We start from the raw sequence: 19692 nt of genomic DNA, 5'->3' as shown, positions 1-19692 counted from the left end.
TTTTTAAAGATGTGATGAATTATCATTGTGATGATTTATCCGGTCACCTATAGGCAGATATCTCGTTCAATACGAATATTTTAAGAATAGGATAGTTACGTACAGATGTGAAACGTTTTAATAAAAAAATTAGATTGATCATAATCAAAGGGATTTATTTTTATTTGAGTACCTACCCACGTATATCATAAGATGATAATATCATATGCTAAGGTTTTTTTTTTTAATTTTGTAATTATCTTATGCAAACTGTGTGTTAAGCATAACATTAAAACCTTCTTAGATGTTCCGTCTGACCTCAACAAAATAAGTTTGAAGGTAGTAATTAAAGTTATCGATATAAAATGTATCATGATTCATTTTAATTCACTTGTTTAAATTTTGTTTTGAATTAAATGTGAGTTTCCGCTCAAGTTAGTAGGTTGTGTCTAGACGCCCACTTATTTTATCAAGTGGAAAAGTTAACACAGGTTACAAATCTTTTGAACTGCCTATAAAAATGATCGTCGGTAATAAAATAACACATCCCCTAACAGATGAACAGATCCCAAGTGAGCTGCCCCACTAGAGGCAGTAAAGGCTGTATAGGTATAGAGGGAGCTTCCGGCGGAAGGCGAAGGTTTCGACGCCGCCTGAATGTTAATTGGCGGCGCTACCGACGCTATAAAGCCAGAGCCGACGCCTCACGTCGCTAAACCTCGGCACTTCCAATGCTTCCCTCGCATTCCAGTCTACGTTAATTGGCGATAATTCCACCCCTTCTCTGTGCAAATTGCACGAAGCTCATTGTCACAACCATAATTAACATATTTTCTAAATGATTCCCTCTCTTTCCAGATGATAAACAGAACTTTATAAACTGTAATCTAGAATATAAAACTCTGAACAATTTCATTAAGGAATAATATCGTGTGGTGAACATTCAACATCGTGAAAAACTTCATTATTAAAAGTACAGCAGTGTTTTAATTAAAATTTTAAAATGCAAGAGATCTGCAATACGGCTCCTATGCCCCTAGAGGCAAACCCGCTAACGAGGAAAATAAAATGCGAAGAATTCAGCAATATGCGAGGACAGCAAGTGATGGGGCCTGAAGACATGGGAGAAGAGGACTTCGTTTCGATGAAGCCGAGAAGTCCTAATGGGGGACCAGGTCCTGAGCCAGGATTCTGGCTGGCTGCTGTGGCAGGGGGACCAGGGTGTACGGAGACAGGGTTCATAAACAGCCAGCCCTCGATGGCGGAGTTCATGACTGCGCTCCCGCCCTTGCCGCCCGCCTTGAGAGGGGGGCTCAGCCCTAGCAGGTCCCCGCCCCCCAACATGTATCCTCATCCTCATCAGATGCAGGGCCCCGGGTCTCCAGGTCTCCCGGTGCCGGAGTACCCCTGGATGAAGGAGAAGAAGACCACGAGGAAGAACAGCCAGCAAGGTGAGTGATCAATTTGATATATTAAGTATATCTTTTTACACCACTATTTTTAAAAATTTTCGCTGCCGATCATCGTTCAAACACGCTTTCAATTGAATATCGTTAATAAAACATCAATGAGGCTTGCGAACAGATCTAAGAAAAACTATTCTAATATTCAACATACTTAATGCTTTTTTAACTCTCCCGCAGCCAAGTGGGGGAGTAGGCAGTACCCAACATTACAATACCTACTCCTTATATTAGCTTAAATACTTGACATATCATTTTAGTGTTTTACTTATTCATGAGCAAATACACAATTTACCATTAATAATTGACTGAATAAATGGGATTTCTATAGTTTTAAATCCCATAAGACAGAAAAAATGCACGGGGTCATCGGAAGACCCACTTGGTAACAGACGTTTTGTTTAACATCTTGGCTTGTCAAGAGTTAATAATTTTTTTTAACTATATTTAGGAATCATAAAGAGTATTTCAAAAGGTGAAAATAATACCATTGTAAAATAAATATACAATAAACCAATTATGTTCAATTGATTAACGCCCTTTTTTAGAATTTTTACATATTAGTAGTACAAATTATAAATTATTTAATATACACAACGAAACTGCCTCAGTAACAATCTTTTGTATTTGTCAAGTGATAAACTGAAGATGTCCACTGACTCAGTATAATTATCTCCCTCCATAAGTATTCAGGGCCATGAGGAATACACATGGTAGTTCGTCCCAAAATTTCTGCACTGAAATAAATCCTGTCTTCTATTATTACTTAGTGGAAACCGAAGGCTTATCGATGCAAGCAATTCTGGACATTCAAATGAATAATTTAATGCATTCAAAAAGAAATCGATAGTGTATTCTCACTTCTGTGTCTCGGCGTAAAACTTGCGCTGAAGAGAAAAATATTAGGTACGTAAGTTGCAATTAATATCCTCTTATCCTGTAGCAGATATCTACCTACAATTGAATTACTCAACAATCGGTCATACAATCAGTACAGCCCGCGATTATTCACCACAAAAATACACCTTTCAAAACGGTTGTGCATACAATGAAAAATGGGAACAATCACTTCGTTTTGACCTCCGTTCAATTATTTTCAATCATCATTTCCATGGTGCTTAACTTCGGGAACCGGACTCGATTCTTCTGTTTGTATTCTGAACAACAACTATCCGTGGGAAAACAATGGATCCAATAACGATCTACCTCTACAAATGCCATCCTGTTTAATTTGAAATGGCCAAATTTGATTCGCCTTTCATTCGGTTAAATTATTTAGAATATCTATACATACATACGCAATAAAATGAGTGCGGCTTTTTTATCAAGATACTGTTAAAATTTAGACTGCATGATCATTTCCCAATAAAATATCAGTCATTCAGTATACATCTGAACAGTTCATGCAGGTACCCTTATCCGAATAAATATAGTGGAAGACTATACAGGGTGTATCGGCAAGTACCCGACAAACTTTAACCAGCTATTCCTCAGCACATTTGGAGTAAAAAATGTTATGGGCGCTTTGCTGTCCGGTAACATTTTTTTCCATTAAAAACAAAAAATAAATAAAAAATCCACACTCCGTCACTGTCATTTGCATTGAATCTCGTGTTCAACAGCTGTTATTAGCAAGTGTGTCAAAAAGTGTCCTCGCTCTTTCGTACACACTAAATAATAATACTTAAAAATGAGACGAATGGTGCCGTGCCATTTCGTTGTGATTGTAAAAGCGTGCCAACGTAGGTACGTACGTACATTATTCAACGAAACTCGAACAAAATGTTGCCAGATGGGTTTTCAAACTTTGACAAAGGATAAAACATTGGTGACATGTGGTGAAAATATGAATAGTAAATTTTTTATTAAAAAAAATGTTACCGGACAGCAAAGTGCCCATAACATTTTTTACTCCAAATGTGCTAAGGAATAGCTGATTAAAGTTTGTCGGGTACGTGCCGATACACCCTGTATATAGTTTGTCAAATCATTTGTTATAGGCCTCCAGTCCAGTGTTTAACAGCAAAACAAATAATTTTACAATATTTTTAATAAATTAATAATATTTCATATCAGTAAGTTTTCTCAGTTCACAATAACATGCTTAGATAGGTTTCGCATATTAAATTATATTATATGAAAAAGAATTGTCTAACAATCGTAAATTTATGTAAATCGTTGCATAACCCACGTTTCTGTTATTTTTATAAGCTAACCACGTTGCACCTAGTACCTACATAGTTGAATAATAAAGATTCCAAAAAAACTAAGTTTTTATAAGCGTTTCGAACTATGCCTATAAGAGAAGAGTGTATTTATTTATAGTATTGGGTTGAATATAACCATTTTATAAAAATGTCACTGAAAGAACAGAAAATCGTTTAGATACACTGTATGTATTATATAGAAGAAAGAATTAAGGCGATGCACTACATCGTGTAATATTTTAAATCGAGCCGCCATCAAAAACACCCTTACGTAAATGGCGATAAGGCTTAAATTCCCGCTTAACACCATCCAGCTGTTTTGATTTATGCAAGAAAAAAACATGGCCAAAAAGTGCCTTTTATTTTATTTTGTGGATGTTCAGGCATAAGTATTGAAATTTTTTCCGATCATTTTATAAATAACTTAATTTGCCACATTATACAATAAAACCATAACCAAAAATGGGTTCGTAAGTAGGAAATTTTGAACTTTAAAGCAGTTATCATAGGCATTATAAATTTTTTTTTCTGGGCTTACAAAAAGACTTATGTAAAAAAAACTCCATGATTTTAAAGACCAAGATGTATTATACACGCGGTATTTATTTGAAGCATCTGAAACATTTCTAGGCGACCAAATTTTCAAACCAAAAACACATGATTTTGTATTGCTACGTATTGCATCGCCTTAAAGAATAACTGCCTTTTTATGTTCAAATATTTTAAATCAATTTACTTATTCGTATCTGGTACCTACTTAGTACTTACCCACAGTAAATTTGTTTTTTTTAGCGTACCTACCTATATTTAAATTTGATTTTTTTAGTGTACCTACCTATATTGAAGTTCGTTTTTTAGTGTATTTACCAATATTTCAGATTGACTTTTTTAGTGTAGGTACATACCAATATTTCACATTGTTTTTTTTAGTGTACCTACCTATATGTAAATTTATCGCAAAGTGTAATCCGAATATTATAAAATACTCATCTGGTTCTGCTATTTAATATGTAATATGTAGGTATGAAAAAATTACAATGTTAAAGCTAGTACAAACATTCGACAAGAAATTTTTGCTGTATTTTTTTTTGTATTCATGCTTACTAAAATATTTTCACATACGCCAATTAATTAAAATCATTTTTTAATGTTAGCTCTCTCTTACATTTGTATCTACATGTCTCACCTGCAAATTATCATCTTCTTCTTTTTTAACGCTTTCTACAGAGCCTTAAAAGGAACAGCTGCGCGACCTCTTTCATACAAAACTTACATTTGGGTTTGAGGCCAAAATACTTAATACAAAAATACCAAACTGCTTTATTTTTTTTTATCAAGAGGAATATCAAGAAAATTTCTTCAACGGAAATGTGCTGCTTTATTTATTTGTGTTTTAAATTGTAAAATATAGGCCAGATTCGTAAAATTTTTGAAACTTTGACAATTCTATGCATTATTAGTAATAAATAAAGTAGAAAATATTCGTACTAGATATTTGGACATTTTGATTAAAAAAATAATAATTCAGTTTAGTTGAGTATTTTGCTTCAAATGCATATTTAAGTTTTGTATGAAAAAGGCCGCTAACAGATTGATCCAGTTTTGGTACATCACCCATAGATATTTGTATGGGCTGCTCTGTGGTCCACCAATAATCCTACAATCTGCCACGATGTTTTGTGGTGATGCTCACAGCGGGTGCCACCGACCCACGGCAGCAATAATAACACCTCACCGCCAGCGGGTGCTGCTAGTAGAGCTGCGAAGGACTAGTAGAGCATGGACAGTAGGAGGTTGGCAACATTTGGTCAAATACTCCGTTATGACTATAATAATAAGGGCGCCTGCGGACAGTGGGAAACAATTCCAAAATTTAAAAAAAAGTACACTATTGTCGCTTCACTCATACATTCATCTCCGTATCTAGTTGTAAGATATTTTCATAGGTGGCAGTAGTAACGCTACATGACAGAGACAACATGTCGGCCATCCCGAATGGTTACGAGCTAGCCGATCTCCAGGCCAGCGGCTCAGTCCGAGTTTTCTACCTTCCACAGAATAATTTGTAGTCTCCTGTAGAACGGACGTATGTCCGGCTAGATATTCATTGTAGTTATCTCGCAATAATAAATAAACTCCTTTTCTCAGACGAACCGAAGTAATTATTGAATGTTCTTTATTAAGAAAAGAATTATCAGTACACTACAATTATAATCTACATATTATATTTAAAGAAAAAGCCAAAAATATGACTATTTAAGTGCCCACCTACAAACCCAGCGATGCATTGAAATATGATCCATAATTATTGTAAAAATATTTTCCATTTTTAACATTAAAATAATGAAAATTACTTAAATTTCATCCGCCTTACGATTGATCATACCAGACTCAATCGCAAACCTACGTCATTATTATCTTTTCATAACTAACCCAAAATGATTTCATTCGCATTAAAATTGAATTGTTAACAAATGCCTTTATACCAGACCAATAAATTATCGTCAACCTGCTAAGAATATTGACAGCATGAACGATTATGACAAGTAAATTTTATTAATTTGTTTATGTCTACAATTGGGTTGCTACCTAGGTATATTCTTGATTTTTCCTTTGAATTGGTCATTAATAATCATATAATATTTGAGTTTTTTATGGTAGAGGAAATATCTATGCTAGTAGTTCTGCGAATAGTAGACCTAGCGTACAAAAATATCTTTCTCTTATTTAATAAATCAAAAACAAAATATCGTCTGAAATTATAAGAATTGTAATGAAGTACTATTTCAATAAAATCTCTGTAAAAGATAGTCACCTAATTAAACATAGCCATAATAAGGCTTGATTGAACAATAAATCTGATGCAGCAGATTTTCGAAACTGGTCAAGTTAATTGTCAAGTAAGAACGGGACATCTCTTCTGTTACGGATTCAAATTTATTAATTTCGAAAAATCTTTTACACTGGATTAAAAATCTTCAGCCTACAAAGACTAACAACCCCTGTACACTTTACAGGCAGTAAAACAAGCCGACAGAATAATCTGAAGCTTAAAGTTACAACACCGCACATCCCCCGCTGTTTGGGATAGCCACTGACTGCACCCAATATACTCACGTCATCCAATACATATAACCACTTCACCCAATACATTTAACTCACCAGAGTCACTGCCACCGTACTCTGGGAGCCTCGACATTTCGCCGCGAGCCAACTGCACGAATATATTAACTCTGAACCCAAGTGCACCGGAAAATAAATTCTTAATTAGAAGTCGGTAATGAGAAGCGTTTTTTATGTACGGTGGTGATTGGTTATTATTTAGCGCCGGGAGGTATTAGTGATTCTGTGGTTTCCTTTACAGTAGGCTGATAGTTGAGAGACTGTGGCTAAATTTAATATTCTTCATACATAAATGTTATGTAAATTGGTTAGTGTTTCAATTCAATCATTCCATTTGGATGTATCTATTTAAAGTGTTGAATGGTTTTAAAAGTGCTCTTCTTTGTCTGGTCAAAGTTAAATTATATGCTTATTGAAAAACAACAAATATGAACATAATTACATACCAAAAGTAAGCAGTCATTTAGTTCTGGAATGGAGAGTGACATAATTAGAAAGAATTAGTGAATGGTGTAAAAGAGAGGGAGGAGAGGGAGTTAATACTTATCTTACATGATGAATGGAAGATACTCTTAATTTCGCCCTGATGAAAGACCACCGGTCAGCATTGAAACGTTGCTATAAATGGCTTTATCCGTGTTTGGTAACAGACAGATACTTCTTCACTTTCCCCTTCCCCTCCCCACGACCTTCCGACTCACAACATACTCCCATTGGAGATGCCATGGTGTCACTGGCTCCAGATGGTTTGGAGCAGTTGTGACTCTTGTACGACATTGGACTTTACTTTGTTAAAGATACATTACAAACTGTTTAAATTAATTCTAGAGGTTTTTTTGGACAGCCATCTTGGCAAACTTTTTGTGCTGTATTCATATTATTGAATACACTTGAGATCGAAAGTATTCAATAAATGGTTTGCTTCGTCAAAGATTATGTGTACTTTACTATCGTAAGATAATTACAATGAATGCCTAGCAGGACATATGTCCGTTCTATCAGAGACTTTGAATTATTCTCGAGGGAAGCAACTGAAAGTAAGCTCTCTACCCAGGGATCAGCTTGCATCGGCTGTACTCGTTACCATTCGAGTATAACCGACATGCTATCTCTGTCAGATTATGTAAGTACCGTTATCTTTAAACTACATTTACTGGATAATAATAACTGAGATTTACACACTCTACGATTACGTTTCTAAACTACAATCTAATAACAACACTACAACCTCCCCTTGTTAATCTAAAGCTTCTTCATAAATTGGCTAAAGTACATATGTTATTTATATTACATAAACGATTTTAATTTTCAACAAAACCATTACATAAATAATTCAAATGTGTCATTGAAAGAATAAAGTATAATATAACCGACTCTGCGAATAAAATACCTAAAATGATGTTTAAAATCCACTGTCTACCTATTTAGGATGAATCCATTGTCCCACTTCGAAGCCTTTCCGATTTTGAACGCTTCCATTTCCAAATATTATTATGATTTTCTTTTATCCTCCTGCGGATGAGGATCGAATCAGTATAAAGGGTTTCGATAATCGATATAAGGGCGTTAAAGATTTGGACTCCAGAGATAAAGGACTCCCTGGGGAGCGACACGAGACCCTTCGCTTCAAAATACTCCTAGGTAGGAGGTAGGAGTATCCTACATCATCGCATTTCTAAGGAGCGAGAGGAATGGATGATTTCCTCCATTTTTAGTCGATTTTATTGTTTGTTGATGTGAACTGTGCTTTCATCTGTGAAACTTTGATAAATGGAGTTTATTGGTAGGTACCTTCCTACGTCTCAATTCACAAGTTTATTGTGGATGAAAAGTGTGGAGTTTTTAATCGACCCAGTTTATTTCGTTCTGTTGATTTTCGAATTCATATTTTACAATGGATTTGAAATGTATCAGGTATTGCTTCGTTTTGTTTTAAGAGAAAATGATATCTGTTCTAGTTTTCGTGCTTTATTAGCATTGGGTTATATTGAAAACTTACGTATCCGATCTATATTTTCCTTATCTCTGTGCCCAAATGACTCAAAGGAATACCAAATACAATAATATACCTACTCAGGCGACATATTTACCAATAGTTGCAACACTTTAACTTTGTTTTCTGCTACCAATACATAGGTATCTGTTCTATCTTCGTTGATATATAGATCGTTTTTATCGAAATTTTCATCTCACCGGCTCCTCGGTGAGATGAAAATTTAATTAATCTCGGATCAGACTTTGGTTACCTGAGCACGCTTATCTGTTAAATATTTCATTTTTTTGTTATTTTTTGTCACTATAACTTTATTTTATGTATCTAACGTCTAAATTGCTTTCTATGTAAATACCTTTCGATTCTAATCTAACTAAATTAAATCAACTACCTACCTAGTTGATGTTATATTTTCCATAAACATTGTCGATATATGTACGCGAGAGAGAAATAGTTTTTTGCCCTCACGATAAATTAACAGGCCTTATTAATAAAACATCAATTTAAAAATATCGATTTGCCTTGATGTAATGGAAGATACAAATAATTTTCATTGTAATGTTAAAATATCATGAACACGTGTTCCGACGTCACAATAATATATACGTAATTTACTAAAAGTTTATCAGGAAACCTGTTAATCAATTCGTACGGCCCGCAATTCCGTTTTTAACCGCAATAGTAATTTTTCTCAGAGTAATACTATCTTTTCTGTGCACGGAGAAAACTTTCCAATAAAAAATATTGTTAATTTATTAAAAATCTAGTCAAATTATTCGTTTTCTTGTTAAAAACGGGACTGAAGGCACATAAAGAATGAATTGACAGAGTAACAGTTACATGTTCATACAAATACACTAATATGTCATATTTCTGTCATGAAATTTATTAGGAAAAGAACACGGGTTCTCGATATATTCTGAATGACTAATATTTTATCAGGAAATTGGCATCCTATCACTTTCTTAAGACGATCATTTTTTTTCCATGTTGCTGAATTCAAAGTACCTAGTCATCAAAACTATGTGTCTATTTATGAGAACATCAGAATATTTTATAATAATATCTATATCAAAAATCCTCTCCACAAAAATGCACTTTGTCATCACGCCAAAAAAACGGAATATTTAATGTTTCCCACAAGGAAGCAGGGAAGAAGAAAAGCAAGCACAGTTCACAGTGCCATCGATTACCATATGAAAGGTCGATACCACAAAGGGAGCAACAATCGATTGGCGCGACCCCATTGCCTGTACCCTGTAGGATGTCACTTAATTTGTGATGAGCCCTTTAAAAAGGTCCGCCGGGGCCGCAGGGCGCTGGGGGGTAGGGGGCGCACTCGGGGGAGGGCCACCTCATCAATCAACGTCACGCCGTCTCCAGGAACATGTGATCAAAATAAAATCCGCAAACAGACGCGGAGCAACGGTATCGCGGGCAAACAATGCAATTTGGTCGCACGATTGATACGGAATTAAATAGATTGTGGATTGCATCTCCGAACGTGACAATCTTCAATCTCAAGACGCTATATACATTTATATATCCCTATGATTTCATAATATGCCTACATCATTGTTGGTAAATTACTCACCATAGATGGTGAGAACAATATTGCGCTCTTGGGTTCGGTTAGGTTAAGATTTTCGATGGCCTACTTCTATACGGAGACATCTCAAAAATCACAGATTCCTTAAAATTGAGTTTGTGATCAAACATTTTTATCGTGATGTAAATGTCTTTATGTAAATTTTGTGATGTAAATTTTATTTTGTGTACGTTTTATGTTTTGCTTGCCAAACTAGACAATATTTGAATTGTTTCTTTATTGACACAGGAGCAGATAATAATTGATAAGGAAATTTCATCACTAACTCAAAATGTACATTTTCCACTTGTCTTCCTATAGAAGTATGCTATCGTTTTGAGCACGTGCTATGAATGACGGTCCAAATACGAATCTCATAGAAAACCATCAAAAACTGGCAAGAGATAAAGTTTTAGAAGAAATGCAGAATTTTCTTCGATTAGATTTGCTCTTTCCTCAGACTCTATGGGTCTAGGTCGAATGCAATTTTAAACCTGCTGTATTACACTGACATAACTTACTGATACAAAGTGAAATTATTCATATTCCTGTTAAAAACTGGACTGCGGGCCCTTATCGAATGAATTGATAGATTTAGTAAAAAGGGAATGTATTAACGCGACGTCGGAACCCGTGTTCATAAAAATCGTTGTATTTTCGAATTTAGTCATTATATTAATTTTAACAGGCCAATCACAGATGCACGAACACGTGTTCAAATATATTCGTAAAACATTTATTAGCAAGCTTCCTGCTGTCCCGTTTTAACAGGATTTTAATAAACCAGCAATTCTCCGTGTATGCTGATTCAAAACAATTTTTAAAATATCACGCATTCGTTCAAAAATCTGCTTTGGGTATTTAAGCGTATATTATTACAAATTAATTGTATTTGGGTCAGTAATTAATATTTAATCTGATAGTCGAATGTTTTCTCTTTACTTTAAAAATAAATATTTCCCGTTTTACGAATAACCCAAAAATATTTTGAAAAGCTCCTATTAGCATGATATTAGCGGAAATGTTTAATAAAAGAAGTGAAATAATTCATGTCCAAAAATAAATATCAGTGGGTCCTCTATTTAATTTTATATCAACCACTGAAGAGTGTTGCTCGTAATGCTTACCGTAGCGTTGCGAGAAATGGAGACGTTTTGTCAACCGGACGGGAATGTGATTGAACTGTTTTGGTTGAATGAAAGGAATTATCTAGTTTTTTTCACAACAAAATCCGCACATGCAATCACAACGAAACGAACCGACATCATGTTTTTCGGTAATTTGTTGCAATATGTAGAGGGGTTTTTTTCACAATGCATGAACAGAGAAACATAAAAAAATCGATCGATCTTTAAAAATATGTTACTGGTAGAAAGGTCGGGGACACCCGAGGAAGATTTTACGCATTATTTCTGCACTGGAATAAGATACTTAGTCGAATTAAAGTCAATATAAAGTAGTTTTTTAAGAGTAATAATGTGTTATACAGTAGTGAGTGGTAAAAAATGTCGGGGACGCCCGAGGAAGACTCAACGCATGATCACTGGACTGGAATAAGTCACGCAGTCGAATTGTAGTCTCTATAATGTAATTTTTAACGGTAATTGGGTGGATTTCATTATACTACATGAAACGATGGTAGAAATAGTCGAGGAAGCCCGAAGAAGACATCCATCTAATAATGAAGTGTTGTAAAATGAGGTGTAAGTGATGAACGAACAAAACGGTGTAAGGAGATGTGAGCGCCAGAAGAAATCGGGAATGCCCGAGGAAGACATGCAACGATCAAGTAAAACAAATACTTATTATAATACAATAATACTATCACCACCTTAAAAATTCTCTCAGTTTTCAGGTACACTAAAACTCACAACTTCAAAACTTTACTCCAAACGCCGGGAATACGTCAGCTAGTACATAATACGCAAGGATATATACTCGTATATATTTTTTGGACCGCTCACTTTCCTTCACTTAGGCCAAAACTTCCTTCAAATATACAGTTATAAGTATATTACGTTACTATCTGTACTTTTAAAATAATATTATTTATTTTCAAATGTTCAATGCGCCTGAAACAACTTATGGTTTGGTGCCTTTTGGAATAAATAAATGACTTCCCGTTATGGACCAGTTTTTTGTTCAATATGTAAAAGATTTTATGCCATATTGACAATATTTATTACAAGATTACAAGTGTCATTATGTTCATTTAGTTTTTTATCCTGTTAGTAAGTAATGAGTACCTACCTAGGTACCTAGTTTTATTATTCTATTTGTTTATTACAAGTGTATTATCCATCACAAACTGTATTCTATCTCTGTACTATATTCCCTATATTGTCTAACTGATGCCCAGTGTTTTTTTTACATATTAACCATGTCCCTATTTTTTGTATGCTTACACTAATGTTTTTTAAGGTTTGCTAAATGTGTTCATTTCAAAGGAACATCATTTCTAATCGTCTCTCTAATTATTTTGTTATAGGTAATGATATCGATGCACATCTTTAATATAAATTTTCAGCTTCACAACTCGTACGATTATAACATCCCGTGATTTTTCACGAGATCTGCGCCAGTTTAATATATTTTCTTAGAAAAGTTTAAAAGTCTATTCTCACGGCTTGCTACTACCAATTCTATTGGAAGCTAAACCCTTTGACTCATAGGCTGTAGACCCAACAAGCGAAGCAATACATAGTTGAATGACATTAATTTGTGGCAACACTGGCTTCTGAATTCTTCTGACTGCCGCTGGCTGGCCAGTGGCCACACGTAGATAATAATGATTATATTGTAATAACTAGGATGAGAACGTTACTAGTGCAAGTCCAATCGTATTTCAATCAACGTTCATAATATTGTACTGCGTTCTAATATGATGTAACGTAGCTGGTATAAGGAAGCATAGTTGAATAAGACAAGGTTTCATTTTAAAGATATATTTCAAAACATATGGTGGACGTGAAAGATGTGGACTTAAGATATTGTATTAATTTTAGAAGCTAATGCAACACGGCTTGATACCCCAAAAATAAATCTCCATAATGCTTTTGGCCGTGAAAATCTCAAATAATATCAAATTGTGTTAATGTTTTTTGACTTAGCTTTGGCACTTCGTCTATATGTATAAGATACATAGGTCTAGCATTATTTTACAACGATTCGTAACTCAGTTATGGACGGCTTTCCTCATGGATCTCTTTTGAGCATTCTACTATTTTAAAGGTTATTTTTTTTTAATATTTATTTATTTAAGGAGAAAACACAGATACAGACAGTAATTAAAAGATAACTTTGTAAAACAATAACTTGAGAATTCGCCTGCATCCTAACTATTTCTCACAGATTGACTGGTAGATAATAATTTTAAATATTTTTTTACATGTAAATAAGGAATAGTATAAATGAAAATAATTTTGAAAATAGTTAATGTGCAGTGTCAAATAAAAGTGTACAAATATTTTTTATACAAGTTTAGAGATAAATCATAAAAAAAGTACTTAAAGAGTATAGTGAATAAAGTTAGTACACATTTTCTTTTTTTTATAGGAAAACAAACTTAATTTCCTACCAAAAGTACTAAATGTATCAAAAAATATGTCGGAATCCTTCAGGTTTGCCTATACCTGGTGAGTATCTTGTTTTGCATATCGTCTATTGTTGGTATGTTCCGCTTCCGTTTCAAGACGATGTCCAGTTTAATTGTTCAGAGAAGATTTTTTTTGTTGTGAAATCATTGTGTTTATTTCAACTGTAATTTTTGCATTTTTCAATATTCAATTACCTAGCTGCCTGAAGAAAGTTTAATAAAAGAATTATTATCATTGAGACAAAACATAATTCTATATTTGATTTTTTTTAAATCGCCACTTAGATACATAGATTAACATGAATCAGACAAAACTCACAGAAATATGAAAACATATTTGCTTATCCCTCAAATATCTCTAATACCTAGTGAGCAATGGCTTTGTAAAATTCGTTCAGATTTTTTTGGATCAACGCAATTATTTTCATATTGCAACAACATTTCAATCATAAAATCATTCCGCATTCGCATTAAGAAACTACATTTATTTTGCAACAAAACTCCAAAACATATTTCACTCAGATATAAAACTTATAAAAATGTTTAGTAAGTATAAATCAAGAATTAAAATCTAGCTGAAAGAGGTATATGTTGTATAAAAAATTTAAAAAATCAGGATTTGAAAACATATTAATTTGACAATAGTAAAACTAATATTCTTGGAATATCAGACATAAAAAGCGGCTTAAATTTTATGACGCAAGAGCTCGCTGTTGAGAAGTTTTATAACTTAATCAAAATTGAAACTTTTTGTGAATACCGCACTCCAGTACAAGTCCCAACTGCCCAGAGCCAGTGGTATTAAGGCTTTGTAGTAAGCGTTTAAAAGGAAGAAGAAGATGATTTAAAAGCGATGTAGTATGTAAATACGAATGTTAGAGGAAGCACGCTTATATTAAAAAAAATAAAATATTCAGTAAAACACGACTCGATAATAGATATTATTTTGAAAAGCATCGTATTTTTTTTATGAAGAGTGTTCAAGAAATATTTAGAAATTCGGAATACCTACCGGTGCTTAAGGAATCCCCAATTGAGAGGTTGAAAGGAGTTGCAATTCAGATCTGGTTAACAAACACGGCTAAAGACATTTAATTATCCCGCATCCAAGTGGGGGAGTAGGTGGTACCCAAAATTACTATCCTCCTTATATTAGCTTAAATACTTGACATATTGTTTTAGTAAGTCATGTCAAGAGTCAGAACAATAGAAGAGTATGTATGGGACGATGTATGAATGTGAATGAGGCAAGGAGTGTGTGCCAAGACCGAGTTGTTTGGCGGTCCGCCCTCTCTGCCTACCCCTGCGGGGAAACGGCGTGATGGTTAGTTAGTTTTTTTTTTAGTATTTTACGTATTCCTGCGCAAATACTCGTACATAAGTTACGATTAATAATTGACTGAATAATTGGGATTTCTATAGTTTAAAAGCACATAAGACAGAAAAATGCATTGGGTCGTCGGAAGAACTACTTTTTTACAAACGTTTTGTTGGGCATCTTGGCCTGTCAAGAGTTAAAGCGAAGTTTTGATAGTTAAATATAAAATTTAAATAAAAAAATTCATCTTTTTTTAATTCTTTAAAAAACTTGTATTAAAAATCATTATAATAAGCAATAATAATTAGTCGTCTGTAATATCAATACAATTTGAAAATATCTCCCGAGCAGAAATAAATGCCGCCGACGGTAATTGAACCCGTACATTCTGATGTCCGGTCAGACGCTCTGAACCACTGAGCCAAAAAGTACTGCTTATTAGATTTTTTCCACCTGTAAACAAGCAACTTTATTTTTGATTATATTTTGATATTTGATATAACAGGCGACTAATTATTGCGTATAATAATTTATTATCCTTTGTGTTATGCATAAAAACCTTGTCTTAAAAACTTTAGTTTATCATTACAAAAATAATAATATTAAAATAATTTATTAATCGCAAGCTGACCGCATGATCCTGCAGCCACCGCCCGCTTTACACTTCACACACATCGTGACTGTGCATAACCTCCAATCCGTACAACAATAATAATTTTTGTGTGTGGCCCCCTTTACCGCCAGTCATCGCCTCTGTGTAATCCCACCCGCCCTATTCACGCCGGAAGGTCTGTATCGATATTTTAATAAATGAATTTACATCTTTTGATTCATAGGTGGTTCTAATTCAAAACCGGTAGCTGCGCGAGAAGAATGGAAAATAAATTCAAGAATATTATTTTTTATTGCATGTAGCTCTACGTCGTATGTTTGATTTTTATTAATATTGCTTTGTGTACGTTTATACATTCATGGACACAACGTCTTTTGACGTAGTTTTAGATGAGATGTGATATGATACAAAGTCTGATGACGTCGATTTAGAGGAGATGTGACATGACACAACGTTTGATGACGTCGTTTTAGAGGAGATGTGATATGACACAACGTCTGATGACGTCGTTTTAGAGGAGATGTGATATGACACAACGTTTGATGACGTCGTTTTAGAGGAGATGTGATATGACACAACGTCTGATGACGTAGTTTTAGAGGAGATGTGATATGACACAACGTCTGATGACGTCGTTTTAGAGGAGATGTGACATGACACAACGTCTGGTGATGTCGTTTTAAAGGAGATGTGACATGACACAACGTCTTTTGACGTAGTTTTAGATGAGATGTGATATGACACAACGTCTGATGACGTCATTTTAGAGGAGATGTGATATGACACAACGTCTGATGACGTCGTTTTAGAGGAGATGTGACATGACACAACGTCTGATGACGTCGTTTTAGAGGAGATGTGACATGACACAACGTCTTTTGACGTAGTTTTAGATGAGATGTGATATGACACAACGTTTGATGACGTCGTTTTAGAGGAGATTTAACATGACACAACCTCTTTTGACGTCGTTTCAAAGGAAATGTGATATGATACAACGTCCATTGAGAAAAATGATGGTGTTAAAAATTGGTAGCATGCCAATTTCCGGATAAAATATTAGTCATTTAGAATATATATTCAAATATCAAGACAAAATGTGACAATATCAGTATGTCAATATCAATATTTTACTTAGGAATTTTCATTGACAGTATTAAAATATGTTCAAAACTTCTAAAACCTAGTTCTGCACACTGCACATTGCAGTGCACCTGAAGGAAGTCACGATTTCACTGAACTGCTATTGTAGTTGGTCGGATCCTGAGGGTTAATAAATTAACAGTATTTTATATCACAAAGTTTTCAACGGATATTGACGCCTTTTTAGAGGAGGTGTTATATGACACAACGTATATTGACGCCTTTTTAGAGGAGGTGTTATATGACACAACGTATATTGACGCCTTTTTAGAGGAGGTGTTATATGACACAACGTATATTGACCTAGTTTTAGAGGAGATGTGGTATGACACATCGTCTATCGACGTCGTTTTAAAGAAGATGTGATATGACCCAATGTCCTGTGACCTGTTTTAGATGAAATGTGAGATGACTCATGGTGTATTGACGTCATTTTAGAGGAGAAATTATTTGACGCAACATATATAATTTATTATTTTATCAGGGACGTAATATGACACAACGGACTGTGAACTAAGTTTTGTATTGCTGTAGCTCGCTACACGATCCTACATTTTTATCTCGCGAATTTTGCATGATCGTGGTTTCTTCTACGAGCTGTCAAATCGATATAAACAATAATATGGTACCTACCTACCGGTCTGAAAAAAGTTTGAAAAAATAATTGTCCTTGATATGGTGATATTTCTTTAAACGAATTGTGTAATTCCTTATTCGAAAAAAACAACGTTACCTAAAATACTTATGGTTTATAATTATGTAGGTATGTATTTCAGTACCTACTAACAAATCTTAGTATTTAAGAGGAAATTTCGATTTAGATATATTAAATTAAATAAAAATGGAATAAATATACTTTTATATACGCATTGTCTACTGTTCAGAAAACTACTAGTATTTTATACAGATCTACAATTTTTCAAATTACATTTTCCGCAAAGCCGCACATTGTAGATCTGAAATCGCGGTAAGCGTCGAAACAAATTAAATAATTATACATCCAGAAGCTGATCGAATCTGGTACATTGTAGTTCGTGCTACGTCTACGGGTAAAACCTGCCACACACTATTAAAACTATCATTAAACGCGTTGAGTAAAATTTGCTAGGTGGCTTATATTGTTTTTATTATGAAACTTTTGACTTGGTTTTACCTGTTCCTGTTAGGTCAATGTTTTTTGAATATTCGTATTTTTAATTTTAGGAATTTTTTTTAATTTTGCATAAAATAAAGCATATTAACATTTTACAGAAAAACCCAATTTTTAGTCTAATATCGAATTTTTGCTAAAATAAAGCAGAATAATTACGTTTTTTTTTTGGAAAATACAGGATTTTCCAATAAGAGGTGTTATTTTAAATAGCCCGCTATTTCGGTAGATGTTACTTTAAAAGCTGTCATTTTTTAATATTTGACAAGTAAAAACTACGCCATTAATAAAAATGGAACAATATACGCTGTAACAACGCATTAAAATTCACTTGAGTAAATCAAATGCAAATCATCTTGAGTGATGAGGCCCATTTCCACCTCGGTGGCTTCGTCAACAAGCAAAATAGTCGCATCTGGGGCTCGGAAAACTCAAGAGTTATAATTGAAAAGCCTATTTTTCTTTAACGTGTGACTGTTTAGTGCGGTTTATGGTCCAGCGGAGTCATTGGACCTTACTTTTTCGAAAATGAGGCTGGAGCAACAGTTACGGTGAATGGATTGCGCTATCGAGAGATGATTAATGATTTTTTATGGCCGGAATTGGATAATATTGATTTGGAAAACGTTTGCTTTCAACAAGACGGCGCTACGTGCCACACAAGCAACGAAACCATTGATCTTTTACGATTAAATATCAAAATAACACCTCTCATTGGAAAACCCTGTAGTTTTTTTGTATGCATATATTTCAATTTCGATAAAAATTAATTAAATTGAATCTTGGAAGTGGAAATTGACCCACTTCCCGATATCCAATCGAGCTGAAGACAGATAAACTCGTTGTAGATGAACATGTATTCCATCAACTTTTGGTGGCACTCGTGCAGACACACGCGCGCACACATGGATGTTATTAACTACCGCAGTTAAAATACGAAATAAACGTATTTACTATCCAATTGGAAATTGGCTTAGGTTTTATTGACCCTTGTTCCTGAATTAATCTATTAATGATAATAGTATGATTTTTTACGGGTTTGAATTTTTTTCCTGTGTAGTAAGACCTGCTTAGGTCCCTAAATTAGATATTGTCTTCATCGGAGCATATATAATGTTAAGTTTTTGTGCATTTTAAAAGACTAAATACTTAAAAATACGTAAAAACTAATTTTATTTGTGTTATATATATGTAATTGCTAATGTTTAACTTACAAAAATTATCTCTGTCAGGTTTTTTCGTAATGTTCTCTGGCTTCTGCAATAAACCTAACGCACTTACCTTTATGTTGGATGATCAAATGTTGGACAACAGATCATCAGGTGTATACCCAACTTTATGCGTATCGTGCCAACCAGTAGACCAGCAATTCTTGTTGGACGACAGATCATCAGGTGTATACCCAACTTTATGCGTATCGTGACAACCAGTAGACCAGCAATTCTTGTTGGACGACAGATCATCAGGTGTATACCCAACTTTATGCGTATCGTGCCAACCAGTAGACCAGCAATTCTTGT

General features: G+C 34.2%; 1 protein-coding gene across 1 annotated transcript in view; it reads left to right on the top strand.

Annotated features, from left to right (window-relative positions):
* The first annotated feature begins 982 nt into the window (after window positions 1–982).
* pb (homeobox proposcipedia) overlaps window positions 983–19692 on the top strand; it is a 148529-nt gene continuing 129819 nt past the window's right edge. Inside the window, exon 1 of the mRNA XM_089639903.1 lies at window positions 983–1430. Coding sequence (XP_089496029.1) covers window positions 983–1430 — 448 coding nt within the window. The remainder of the gene's footprint in view (window positions 1431–19692) is intronic.

The sequence above is a fragment of the Hesperophylax consimilis genome, chromosome 14, assembly GCF_061612785.1.
Source record: "Hesperophylax consimilis isolate HC1 chromosome 14, BYU_Hcon_1.0, whole genome shotgun sequence".
NCBI classification, from domain to species: Eukaryota; Metazoa; Arthropoda; class Insecta; order Trichoptera; family Limnephilidae; genus Hesperophylax; species Hesperophylax consimilis.
The sequence above is the reverse complement of the archived record's forward strand: the minus strand, read 5'-3'. Positions and strand labels throughout refer to the sequence as shown.